This window comes from Centruroides sculpturatus, unplaced genomic scaffold (genome assembly GCF_000671375.1).
Source record: "Centruroides sculpturatus isolate CEXI.00-Female unplaced genomic scaffold, Cexi_2.0 scaffold473, whole genome shotgun sequence".
Classification (NCBI taxonomy): domain Eukaryota; kingdom Metazoa; phylum Arthropoda; class Arachnida; order Scorpiones; family Buthidae; genus Centruroides; species Centruroides sculpturatus.
In genome coordinates this window covers 365,638-379,082 of record NW_019384687.1, presented here as the reverse complement: position 1 = coordinate 379,082, position 13,445 = coordinate 365,638, and the positions used below count along the sequence as shown (strand labels likewise).

At 27.7% G+C, this 13,445-nt stretch overlaps 1 protein-coding gene across 1 annotated transcript in view; it reads left to right on the top strand.

Moving 5' to 3' along the window:
• The window catches only part of LOC111627073 (DNA polymerase alpha catalytic subunit-like), a 109,452-nt gene that overhangs the window by 90,170 nt on the left and 5,837 nt on the right, over positions 1-13,445 (top strand). Inside the window, exons 32-36 of the mRNA XM_023370628.1 lie at positions 1,157-1,362; positions 3,358-3,490; positions 6,646-6,777; positions 6,860-6,935; positions 7,682-7,780. Coding sequence (XP_023226396.1) covers positions 1,157-1,362; positions 3,358-3,490; positions 6,646-6,777; positions 6,860-6,935; positions 7,682-7,780 — 646 coding nt within the window. The remainder of the gene's footprint in view (positions 1-1,156; positions 1,363-3,357; positions 3,491-6,645; positions 6,778-6,859; positions 6,936-7,681; positions 7,781-13,445) is intronic.

Genomic DNA, 13,445 nt, shown 5'->3' with positions numbered 1-13,445 from the left:
CCCTTTGTTCGGTGACAGTGAGGTGAGGATATTGTTGTGTGAATCTATGGTGTAGGAGTTGTCTGTATGCTATCATGTTTGTTTCGAGTTTTGTGATTGCATAGTAAGTATGGATGATAAACTCGTTCATATCTGATGTCCATTTCATCTGTTGGCGTGGTTTTCCAGCCTTTGTGGTCTGTGGATGCATTGCCACAGAAACACCAAGGCTAGGTTGATTCTTCACATCTGTTGAGGGCATTGCAGTAGCCATGCTTGGGCCGATGCTGCTTTCGCCACCGATAACCAAGGGACACTGTGGCCTATTTTTCGAACGTGAGCCTCTGCCTAGCCCACAAATGCGGACCTTGTTAACCTGTGCGACGTCTGAGCCAGTATCACACTTTGATCTGGTTACCACCATGATAATTATCTTCACAGAATGTGGGTGAGGTCACTCTTAGCTTCATTTCTCCCCGTAGACTTTACTGGCATGGGTGTCCCTACCAGGAGCTTGTGCTTCAGCCTGCATTGTCCTATGGATCAGAAAAATTACTGGGCTCTCCCACCATGACCAGATGGTGACCACGGAAGAGTATTATTGCTATTATTATTATTATTTTATCATAATTATTATAATTATATTAATTAATCTCTCTCTTTTGGTTCAAATGTTTATCATGTAAATTAATTTCTTCTTAGTTAAGGTCTATTGATTGTAACTTATTTGAATATGGACATATTCATTTGCTAATATTAAGATAATCATGTTACCAGTTATCTCTTCCTAATTTATCATTGCCATTCATAATGAATTATATTATTTTCTTTTTCTTTTATTATTGTGAGATGCTCATATAGTTTTCTTTTAATAGTATTCTTTTATTTTTTTAATTATTTTTATTTATTTCGCACTTATGTTTATTGCAATGTCTACTAACCAGTGAATTTGGTTGATTATGTTTTATCACTTTAATTTGTTATTTTGCTTATTTTTAATATATTTAAATATATTAGACAAAAATGTTCAAAAATATTTTGAGTTACAGAATTGTTAATTTTTTACATTAAACCTATTTATTTTAAAACAGAGAAATGATGGTATGATATTAGTTAGTATGTTCTTGATCACTTTACATTGTTGTTAAGAATTTACTTATATTTTTATTCATTGTAGATAAAGTCAGAAGTAAACAAGTTGTATCATCAGTTAGAAATAGATATTGATGGAATATTTAAATCAATGCTACTTTTAAAGAAGAAAAAATATGCAGCTTTAGCAGTTTCTATTACACCTGATGGAAAACCTATTACTAACAAAGAGTTGAAGGGTTTAGATATAGTAAGAAGAGATTGGTCTGAGCTTGCCAAGAAAACTGGAGAGTATGTGCAGTCATTTTATTTTTTATTAGATTATTTTCAATTTCTAAATTCTTTAAGACAAGTCTATAGATTCCACAGTTCTAAAATTTTTAATCTTTTATTTATTTCATTTTAGTTCTTCATTATTTTTAGATTTTGTATTTATTGAAAATAAAGAAAATAAATTTTTATTTATTTTCTTTATTTTTAAATTTATATAGAAACTTTATTAAACTGTATTTTGGTTAAATACATTTTTAAATTTTATTAATTTCATCATTAACTACAACTTTAATGAATTTACAGATTTTAAATACTGTATTTGTATTATTATTATTAGATAATATAATAATGGTAAATCTGTATTCATAAATAGAATCAAATGTAAATTACAATTCATTTCTATGTACAGAAATAACTAATAATAGAAAATTTTGATTCATTGTTCTAGTTTAATATTTCTAGAATTTATATAGTATTACTGATAGTAATCTATGAAAGTTTGAAATTCAAATGCTTTTATTGAAAAAATAATGAATTTTCTATGTCAGATAGATCAAGTCTCCTACTAAGTTGCTTATGTCTCCTTTAGTCACTATTTTTAATAGTGATCACTTACACTAGTTGGCTTTTTAATCAGAAGTCACTATTTGCCACTTTTTCCTGTAGAATAATGCTTTCACCTCAAATTTTATGATTTTGTCCCTTTCATTGCAATTTTTGTTTTTGCATGTTTATTGGAATAAATAAAACATATTAAACAAGAAATTTTCAGAGCTTAAGAGTTAATGCATTGTTATAATATTTTCTACATACATATTATTTTATTTTGTTGTCTTTTAAAACATTGGTGTAATATTTTGTATAAAAAAAAGGCTGTTATAATATACTGCAGTTGTTAGAAGTTTGGCAAAACAGGACTAACAGGTTGTTGAAAAAATACTTTAATAATATTTTATTAATTTTTTTTAAGTTTAAAGATCTATCTTAGATTTTAAATATCCCTTTCTTTTATAAATCTATTTGTGTTATATTACATACAAGTTTTGAAATAGTACATTCTATTTTTTGTTATGCACAAACTAAAAGTTTTTTGATTTATTTTTTATAGCATAATATAATTTTTATAAATTTTTTGTTCAAACTTTGAATTTATGTTGGATTACATGAATTATGTTGAGAAAATGACCAACTAACAAATGAATGAATGTAATTGTTAAATAACTACAGTACAATAGTTAATTAATAGTTTGAAACACTGAAAATTTGTATATTTAAGCAGAAAATTAACAGCTCAGTAATATGATTGTCAGGCTCGCTATTTTCAAGATATTTTGTATAAATTTGCTTAATACTTACTATAATTTGACTATATTATAATTATTTACTTATTGATTATAAATATTTATTTCATATAGAACTGTTGTTGATGAAATTTTATCAGGCAAGCCACGAGAAGATATTGTTGAAAAAATTCATTCACATCTAATGAAGTTNAATGGGTTTTCTTTGATGAAAATATAAGAAAACGTAGTATCTATCATTACAGCAACAAATATGTAAACTTTATTTAATAAAGTAGCACTGTACATACCTTTGTTTCTACGGAGCTTAATGCTTGGAAGAGGAATCCCCCTCCATAAAAAGAAATAGTACATTCTATTTTTTGTTATGCACAAACTAAAAGTTTTTTGATTTATTTTTTATAGCATAATATAATTTTTATAAATTTTTTGTTCAAACTTTGAATTTATGTTGGATTACATGAATTATGTTGAGAAAATGACCAACTAACAAATGAATGAATGTAATTGTTAAATAACTACAGTACAATAGTTAATTAATAGTTTGAAACACTGAAAATTTGTATATTTAAGCAGAAAATTAACAGCTCAGTAATATGATTGTCAGGCTCGCTATTTTCAAGATATTTTGTATAAATTTGCTTAATACTTACTATAATTTGACTATATTATAATTATTTACTTATTGATTATAAATATTTATTTCATATAGAACTGTTGTTGATGAAATTTTATCAGGCAAGCCACGAGAAGATATTGTTGAAAAAATTCATTCACATCTAATGAAGTTACAGTGCCTTATGAAAGAAAACCAGATACCTCAGTCAGACTTTATAATTACTAAGGTAACTGTTAATAGCTTTAATTTTATAACAGTTGTAAAAAGTAAAAAATATTGCATAATATATTGTTACTAATAAACATAATTTATTATGAAAATTAGAATTAACTTTAATAATATTTTTTTATATGAAGTTCACTTTGTTTATATATCATGATTATAAGGTTTTTACAGTTTTGCAAATCCTTAAAAGCCTCAAAAAGTGCTTAATGTTTTTGTGGTGCTTAAAAGTACTTATTTTTTCAAAAATGAACAAAAAATCTTTAAAAGTACTTAATTTTTGTATTGATGTTTTAAAAATAATTATGAAAAAATATTTCTTTATGAAAATCATGACCAAGACAACATAAACCAGATAACAGAATAGCTTTTAGTCATAACCTCTGAAGCTCTTAGAGCTCGGGTGATTTATTAATGAGTTGTTAATTTGAATGAATCCAAAAAAAGAATTGTCAGAATACATTTCTTTTGTAAACAATTCATCAATGATATGTGTTGTATGTAGAAATATTCTATTCATAAATTAATTTGATTAATTTTGATTNTATTATAAAAATAATTAAATTTATCCTATAATACCATAAAACTGTGAAGAAAGACCCTACATAAATATTTACTGATTTTTCAGTTTAAATATGATATTACATAAAATTTGATTGTTATTCAAAAATTACAGCAAAACAAATTCTAGAATTTTTTATGAAATTATATACAGTATAATATATGGGAGTTTGCAGTAATTTTATTTTACTTTTTAAATTTATTTTGACAGGTGAGGTTACACTTGATGAGAAACAGATTTTGCTGAAGTTCTACAAAATAGGTCATATTGAAAGATAAAATCTTATGTTCATAGATATTGAAAGATGTTCATTCATAAGACATAGCAAATATCTTGTGAATATCTTTCAATATTCATTCAACTTTTTGTGAGAAAATGCATTTGAATTTTATGAAATTCCTTAGTTTAAATAGCAGAAATTTGAATTTTTATTTGTAGAATTAGATAGAATAGTAGAAATGGCCATAAATAATAAACTAATGAATTGTGGATTGTCTTGTAATAAGTTTTTACTTTTTTTTTTTTCTCTTCAATTTTTATTATTAAAAAACTTTAAGACAAAAAATTTTAATTTTAATCTTACTTTTCTGAATTATTTATTATCTTACTTTGTAAAATTCTAATGACATTTTCTTTTGAAGAGATGGCCAGAATCACTTACTTTAAAGGCATGCAGTCATCTTTCAACATGATCTGTCTTGTGAAAAATCTCAGCCAACTATGTTTTCATCAGATGGACCTCTTCTTGTGAGCTTAAGGTGTAAACATTTTGCTTTCACTTGTATAAGAACCACTTACATAAGGACTGTCTGTTTTGTTATAGAAGAAAATGTTAAATTGATTTAGATTTAGATATTAACTATTAACAGTAAAAATATTTTTAATTAATAATAATAAACATCTTTTGTTGAAAAAAACTTTTTCCATAAATAGTGAATAAATTAATTACAAAACTGATAATAAAAATGAAATTTTATATTGATAGAATGCTCTTTTACTTATTTGTTAAGTACAGGCCAGTTACAAGCTTCATTTATATTTATTTCTTCCATAATTGTAATATAAAATGCTAAGCATAATTAATTGTTCAGTGTGATTTATATCTAATCTTAAATGGTCAAAAAGACTCATTGTATTCAATTCTTTGATTATATTGGTTTATTAAAGACTTTGAAAATGCAAATGCTTAAAAATTTTTTCTGTGATTATTTAAAGTCCTTTAAAAATACTTAATTTTTAAGGGAGAAAAGAAGTGGGAACCATGAATTATTATTTTTATTTTATTATTGAATCAAAATTTCTTTACATAAATCATTTTGTTCAATATTTATTTAACTGTGCATCAGAAATGTAAAACAAAAAAATTTTGATAATGGTTTAGGTTTCATTCATACATCTAAATATATAAATTACTTGTCCTGACTGACTGACTGGGTGAGTGATTGATTCATCATTGCTTAGAGCAAACCACTGAACCTAAAGAGGTGAAATTTTGTACACAGTTAAGGTACATCATGAAAACGCACACTAAGAAGGGATTTTTCAAAATTCCTCTGCAGGGGAGAGGGAAAGGATTAAGGCTTTACCTGAAGAATGGCTTCTACTGTACTATTTTAGATGTGATTTTTTGTTTTTAACTATGTTTAGTCTTCATTGAGTTCTTAAGTGTATTAAATTGATAACATTTCAGACATTGTTATAAATATTTTTATATATTTTGATTTTTTAACCAAATGTTTGAACCATTTTAAATTTGAATTTGTTATTGCATATTGGTTCAAATATAGAACGATTGTAAACGTTCCAGAAAATTGATCAAATTGAAAACAGTTTTTTGATTCTCAGCAATTCTCATTATTCTCAGCAGTAGGTGTTATATAACAATTACTATGGTTATTGAAATACTGAATATAAATGGGGTTTGCTTGCAAAACCCTTGCAGGTAACATTGCGGGTAACAGCTAGTTTAAAATATACATATTTATATGTATATTTTAAACTATTAATTTATATGATATACAATGAAGTCTGTTGTTATTTATTTATTGCATAGGTATTATTTTATGAAAGGTATATTTTTATTTTATTAAGGTATTTAATTAAAGTTACAAAGGAATTAAATTAATTAACAAAATATCATAAAGTAAATTGTTCTTGATATTATCATGTCCATCCAATAAAATTAATTTTTATATTAAAAAAAGCCTTTTAATGATTGCTGATACAGTAATTACAATTTATTGAATGCAATATGCAATTTGACAATTGAGTAGCTATGATACATGCAGACTTTCCAACTTGCTTCACAATGAGTAAGACTGCTAAAACCAACTTACAAGATAGAAATGACCTGCAAATGTTAAATACCCATTTCGTAAAATATAAATCAAATCAAAACCAAGTTGTTTGAATACAATTTTGGTTTTGTTTTGTGCTAATTACAGTGGTTCACTGGTTCAGTTTATAAAACCAGTTTGCATTACTGCTATATATAACTATATTGCCAAATTAATTTCAGAGTAATTTTCAATTTACTATGATAAATTGTATATAATATTTTTTATAAAATAAAATTTACCAATATTATTCATTTTCAGCAATTGACAAAAAATCCTGAAAATTATCCAGACAAAAAAAGTCTCTCTCATGTACAAGTGGCATTGCGCTTAAATTCAAAAGCTGGTAAAAAGTTAAAACAAGGAGATGTTGTTCCATATGTTATATGTGAGGTAATGCTTAAAAACTGTCTAGTAATGAAATAAAATGAAATTTTAAGTTAATTAATTTAATAAACTGATTTTAAATAAATAGGATGGCAGCAATCTTCCAGCAACACAAAGATGTTATCATCCAAATGAACTGAAAAATAGTGAACATCTTAAAATTGGTATTCTGCAGTTTGTAATTTTTAAGTATAAACTAGTTCATTTAATTTTTTTTATTTATAATTACAAAAACTGCAATGCAGTGTATGGGGTCAAGAAAAGTAAAATCCCAAACATGATGTAAAACAGATAAAAATAAAAACTCATTAAAACAAATAAGAATTATAAATAAATAAATTTTTAGAATAGGGGAAATCAGCATATGAAAAATTTACTACCTAACATATGGGATGAGAAATTACCAAAAGAAAGATCTTTGGGTTATGGATAATTAAGTGTTAGAGCACAATAAAATATTATAACAGTGTGAAGTTTTTAAATAAATTGTATGTTACAATACATTTTTACCAATAGCATTAATTTTTTTGGAAAAAGATTGCAAAAAGTTTTATTTTTATACATTAAGATAAAAAGACTTCTTTTTGAATTGCTTACTATTTATGATGAATAAGATTTTATTAAATTAATTAAATGGATACTTATGTCTAAATTTAGACAGTAATTTTATATTAAATTTGAATAAATATCCAAAAAAACAAAACTAATAAAAAATTACGAATAAAGAACTTATATAGTAGATTTACCAAATAACTGTATTACAGATTTTAAAATTTTGTATAAAAATTGTATTTTATTAATTAATTAATTAATGGCTATTTTATTATATTTTTATATAATTTAATATAATTTTTAACTTATAATAATCCATGTTTTTAAGAAAGTATTAATAAAATTAAATTTTTTCTAGATACACATTATTATTTAGCTCATCAGATACATCCTGTAGTTTCCAGGCTTTGTAATCCTATTGAAGGAACTGATGCAGCTACCATAGCAAGTTTTTTGGGTAAAATTTAATTATTGTTAATTTAAGTTTTTTTATATAATTCATGAAGATATACAATAAAAATTTTGATATCTCTGTCTGCATATACCAAAGCCAACAAATACAGTAGTAATTACTGTAGTAATTACAAATACAGTAGTAATTACTGTATTTGTTGGCTTTTTTATAAATACTTTAAAAATACCACACACTTAGAAGGTGAAAGTGGCAATAAAGCATATTTATAAAGCCAAGAAGTCACTAAGTGCCAAAATGTAGTTAATAGAAGACAAGAAGACAAAATTAGACTATTGGATTTAAGCTAAAAGTACTGTAGTACACTAAGGAATATGAGAACAGAGAAGCAGAACAAAATTTGGACCACTGCCTATGAATAAAATTTGTCAATAGAGGAAGCAGAAAGTTTTATTACATGGAGCTGATAAAATGAAACTTTAAAATTTCACATAAATTGTCTGATTTAAAAGAAATTTGTGTAGTAAATATTGGAAATTAGAGATATAGGTCCATTGTATTAACAATAAAACATTTTAAAAGTTTTTCTTAAATTTACCATTCCAAAATTAATGTTTTCTTTATCACTGCATTTTATAAGCTGATATATATGGCTAAAACAATTGCTAGATTTAAACAGTTTTGACTGGTTAAATTCATAAATAATTAGATCAGTTTTTCACTTCAAGTAGATATTCTTTTGTGTATTTTTTTTATTTACTACTAAATATATTAAGTTTTTCATTTGTGCATTTAAAACAAAATATAATTTACTTAAATTTAATGTAATAATTTGCATTAATTAAAAAATTACAAGATAAAATCATTAATCATAAACTTTTTCAAGTTTGCTTATAACAAAATACGTATGGCTCACAGAATAAAGACAAGGGAATTTTATTTTATCTCATAGTGAATCTTACAAATAATTATAGAATATGAAAATAAATTACAATACTTAAAGTATTGAAAAAGTTGCAAAGTAAAGATACTTTTCTGTTGAATTGAGTAGGTAGATCATAATTAAATGTGTAACCTATTTTGATCAATTGTATACATATACTTTAATGGATTGCTTTCTTCATATTACATTAACTTAAAAATTTCATCTGTAAAAACTAGAAAATTTCTTTTCTTTGTTTTTTTTGGTTGTCTTAATATCACATTAAATCCTTTTTTTACCATTTTTATAAATTTGTCAACAGTATTGAGAACATGTTATACCTAGAATACCATATACATACATAAATCCTATTATTAAAAAATACTTCACATTACTTAATTTTACTTTTCTACTTTATTTTTTAATCAAATGTTTTTATTTTTGTTATTGTTGTACTAGGGGTGGCAGTTATTCTCTTAATGATATTGTCTGTAATTAAAATTTATTTATTTAATATTTATTTACTAAATTTGACCTACAGGAAGCCCTAATAAAAGATCTGTTTATAACATACAAAGGAATGTAACATAATAAAAATTAAAACATTAAAGATCACTCTTCCACATAACATGGGGTGATCAATTAAGGAAAAAATATAAAACAAAAATTGAAAAATGTAAAACACAATTTCTACATTAATCTTAATGTTCAGTATTAAACAATTTGAATAATAACTGCTGAAACTGTCACTTAGAACTAAATAAATTATCATTTCAAGTGATGCCAACTTTTGAACAGATATATTTTGAGTAATAGAGAGGTTGAGGCAGACGTTTTAAACGTGTAAACGTGTAGGACGGACGTTCAGTGCCTCTTTCCCGTAAGCCTAGAAGTTTGACGATGGTGTTTGGAATGTCGAGCATGATTCCACCGACTATCCAAACACCATTGTCAAACTTTTAGGCTTACGGGAAAGCGGTGCTGAACGTCCGACCTACACGTTTACACGTTTAAAACGTCTGCCTCAACCTCTCTAATATTAGATTTGTACAAAGGAATTTTAAATCTAAAATAGTTCCTAGTAGATATAATTCTAATCAATCAGAACCTTCAATTTCAGATTGTAAAGGAGATCTTAAAAAATAGGAATTAATTATTATTTGAGAACAGTAATTTAGAATACATATTTAGAAATATCATTTAAATTCAACAATATTATGATTTTTAATTTTTCAATTTGCTTAATCAAACGTTTATTATCTGATAAAGTAATTCATTGTTATCTGTTTAGTGAAGAATAAAAATAAAAGACATTTTGGCTAAATTTACTATAACAACATTGAAAAATTAGTGTTTTAGAAGTTTTAACTTTGATTCACTAACACAAGGTGTGTTTCTATTTCAACACTTGGTGGTATTCCATCTTTATTTAGTTGATACGGTTACAAGTACGATAACACGTTTTGGGCACTGCCCGTCCTCAGTCAACTAAATATCAAAAAATTATACATAAATTCATTTTATTATAATAGCTTAACGTAGAAAATTATTTTAATATTAAATGGGTTTTTTATCTGTAATAATTTTTATCTTTTATAACAGTTTTTGTTTTCTTTTGTTATATATTTCTTTGCTTTATTACTTAAATTTGTTTTTAAGAGTTTTGATTCCATTTAACTTATTTTTTTTATGGAGTGAATAAGCAACATTATATATTAATTGGAAAAGGGTTCCAGTTTGTCCAACTTAGTTTGAATGAATGGTTTGGGCTAAGAATAAGGTTAAGCTATCAAATTAAGGGTCTTGTCCAATAGATGTTAGTGCTGAAGAGAGATTTGAGAAAGGTGCTACAATGGTTCAGGTTTGGCAAAGTGGCAAATATACAATGTTAAGTCTACTAGATGAATGTTTCTGGATTCATTTCCTATTAACTGTAGCCCAAACAATTTTTTTGTATTTTGCAGTTTCATTATTGTAAATACTGAGGTCAATAAATATACATTTTACTTACTAAGACTATTGTTTTCATCACCCTCTCCCAACTCAAACTTACCAATCTCTCACTTCCTCAAAGTCTGAGCAATGCCAGGCATATGCAGTTATTAATTACATAAATCATTAAAATTATTATACAATGGAACCCCGGTTAATGAATGTAATCCGTTCCACGAGTCCGTTCGTTAACCAAAGCAATTTTTCCCATAGAAATTAATGCAAATACAATTAATCCATTCTAGCCATCAGTATTTTTGTAATTTTATTTGTAAAATGGGTTTTCTTTGATGAAAATATAAGAAAACGTAGTATCTATCATTACAGCAACAAATATGTAAACTTTATTTAATAAAGTAGCACTGTACATACCTTTGTTTCTACGGAGCTTAATGCTTGGAAGAGGAATCCCCCTCCATAAAAATATCGGATAGCACTGCATGGGGAGTTTCTTCGAGTCGAGGTCTCTTTTGATAAGGAACAAGAAAGTGGTGTAAAGTTGATTGTCTTACTCTCTTAATCAAAATTTTTCTAAAATGCGTTAGCACAGTGTCGTTCATTAAATTAATGGCCCTATTAGCCACAACTTTGTTAGGATGGTGCTTCTCGATAAATTCCTGCACATCATTCCATTTTCTGCAAATTTCCTTGATCTTAGTACTGGTGATTTCTTCCCTAGCCTCTTCCTCTGACGAATGCTCTTCTTGTAAGACTTTCATCTGTTCTTCCTGCATGGCAACCAGCTCTTCTGTCGTTAGTTCATTTTGATGGTCTTTCAGCAACTCCTCCATGACTGCATCATCTACCTCTACTCTCAAACTCTTGCCAATGGACACGATTTCATGCACTACATCAGGAGAGCTCTCTTCTTCAAATTCCTGAAAGTTTTGCTCTGGGACACAAGTTGGCCAAAGTTTCCCCCAGGCCAATTGCAAAGTGTGGTGAGAGACCTCACTCCAGGCTTTGTCAATAAGGTTGATACAATCCAGGATGTTAAAATGTTCCTTCCAAAAAGCTCTAAGAGTTAAGTCGGTATCATTGGTAACCTGAAAACACATGGTAAACAGTGCCTTGGTATACAGCTTTTTAAAATTGGAAATCACTTGCTGATCTGTTGGTTGCAGTAATGGAGTTGTGTTGGGTGGAAGGAATTTGACCTTGATGAAGTCATGTTCACTATCCAAGTCCTCCTTCAAATTTGGTGGATGTGCTGGAGTATTATCCGTTAAGAGAAGACATCTAAAAGGAAGACCATTTCCTGAAAATAATTTTTAACAGTAGGAGCAAACACTTCTGTGAGCCAATCCATGAATAAAGTCCGAGTTACCCATGCCTTACTATTTGCCTTCCATTGTACAGGCAGTTTGGACTTTATCACATTTTTGCTCTTAAAGACATGGGGATNTAATTTTTAACAGTAGGAGCAAACACTTCTGTGAGCCAATCCATGAATAAAGTCCGAGTTACCCATGCCTTACTATTTGCCTTCCATTGTACAGGCAGTTTGGACTTTATCACATTTTTGCTCTTAAAGACATGGGGATTTTCAGCGTTGTAGACTAAAAGTGGCTTGATTTTGAGGTCACCACTTGCATTAGCGCAAAATAAAAGAGTGAATCTGTCCTTCAATGGCTTGTGCCTGGGAAGCGCTTTCTCTTCTTGGGTTATGTACGTTCATCTAGGCATTCTTTTCCAAAAAAGACCGGTCTCATCACAATTAAACACTTGATTCCAGACATATCCTTCACTTTTTGCAAACTCTGTGAATTCATCTACAAATGCTTTTGTTGCTTTTTCATCTGAACTTGAAGCCTCCCCGTGTCTTATGATGCTGTGAATGCCAGTTCTTCAACAAATCCTATCAAACCACCCTCGGCTCGCTTTAAAGTCTTGCCTGTCTGCACTTGTACTGGGTGTCTGGGTCAACAAGTCGTCATATAAATTTTTAGCCTTTTCACAAATTATAGCTTCACTAACACTGTCTCCAGCAAGTTGCTTTTCATTGATCCATATTAGCAACAGTTTTTCAACTTCATCTAAAACTAGATCTTTGTTTCGATATCACATTCACTCCTTTAGCCACTTTGGCAGCCTTAAATGCTTTTTTGTTTTTAATAATTGTAGAGATAGTCGATTTTGCCACATTATATTCTTTAGCAATGTCAGAAACACGAATGCCATTCTCATATTTTTCAATAATTTCTTTCTTTAATGCTACACTAAAACGTTTTCTATTTCCACTGTCACTTTTCTCTTTCTTTGGTGCCATATTGATTAAATATATAGTATAAATAACAAAACTAAAAAACAAAGTTTAGCACACTCGAAAAAGCAATGCTTACCTCGCGTATGCCTAAGAGCAACTGAAATTTGTGAGGTTTCAGAATGACTGGAAACTATTAGGTTGATGCAAAAGTTTGTCCCGTTTTTAGCACCAGCTGGCTAAAAACGCAACACTGAAGTGTTATTTCCTTCACATGTGTAAAATTTCGATGTTGTTTGACAAAAGGGATCTCAGCTAGTATTTGAGAATAAAGTTGTGTTACTTAGTTGTGTTTTTAAAATTTTGTTAAGCATTACAAATGGCAGAAAATAAGGAGCATTTTCGACATATTATGCTTTTTTATTCCAAAAAGGCAAGAATGCTTCGCAGATACAAAAAAAAGATATGTTCTGTGTATGGTGAGGGAGCCATTGATGATTCCACGTGCCATAAGTGGTTCAGAAAGTTTTGTGAAAGCAAGCTTACAAATTTGACACAAAAAGCCATTAAGTTCATAATCTGAATTTTGTTCG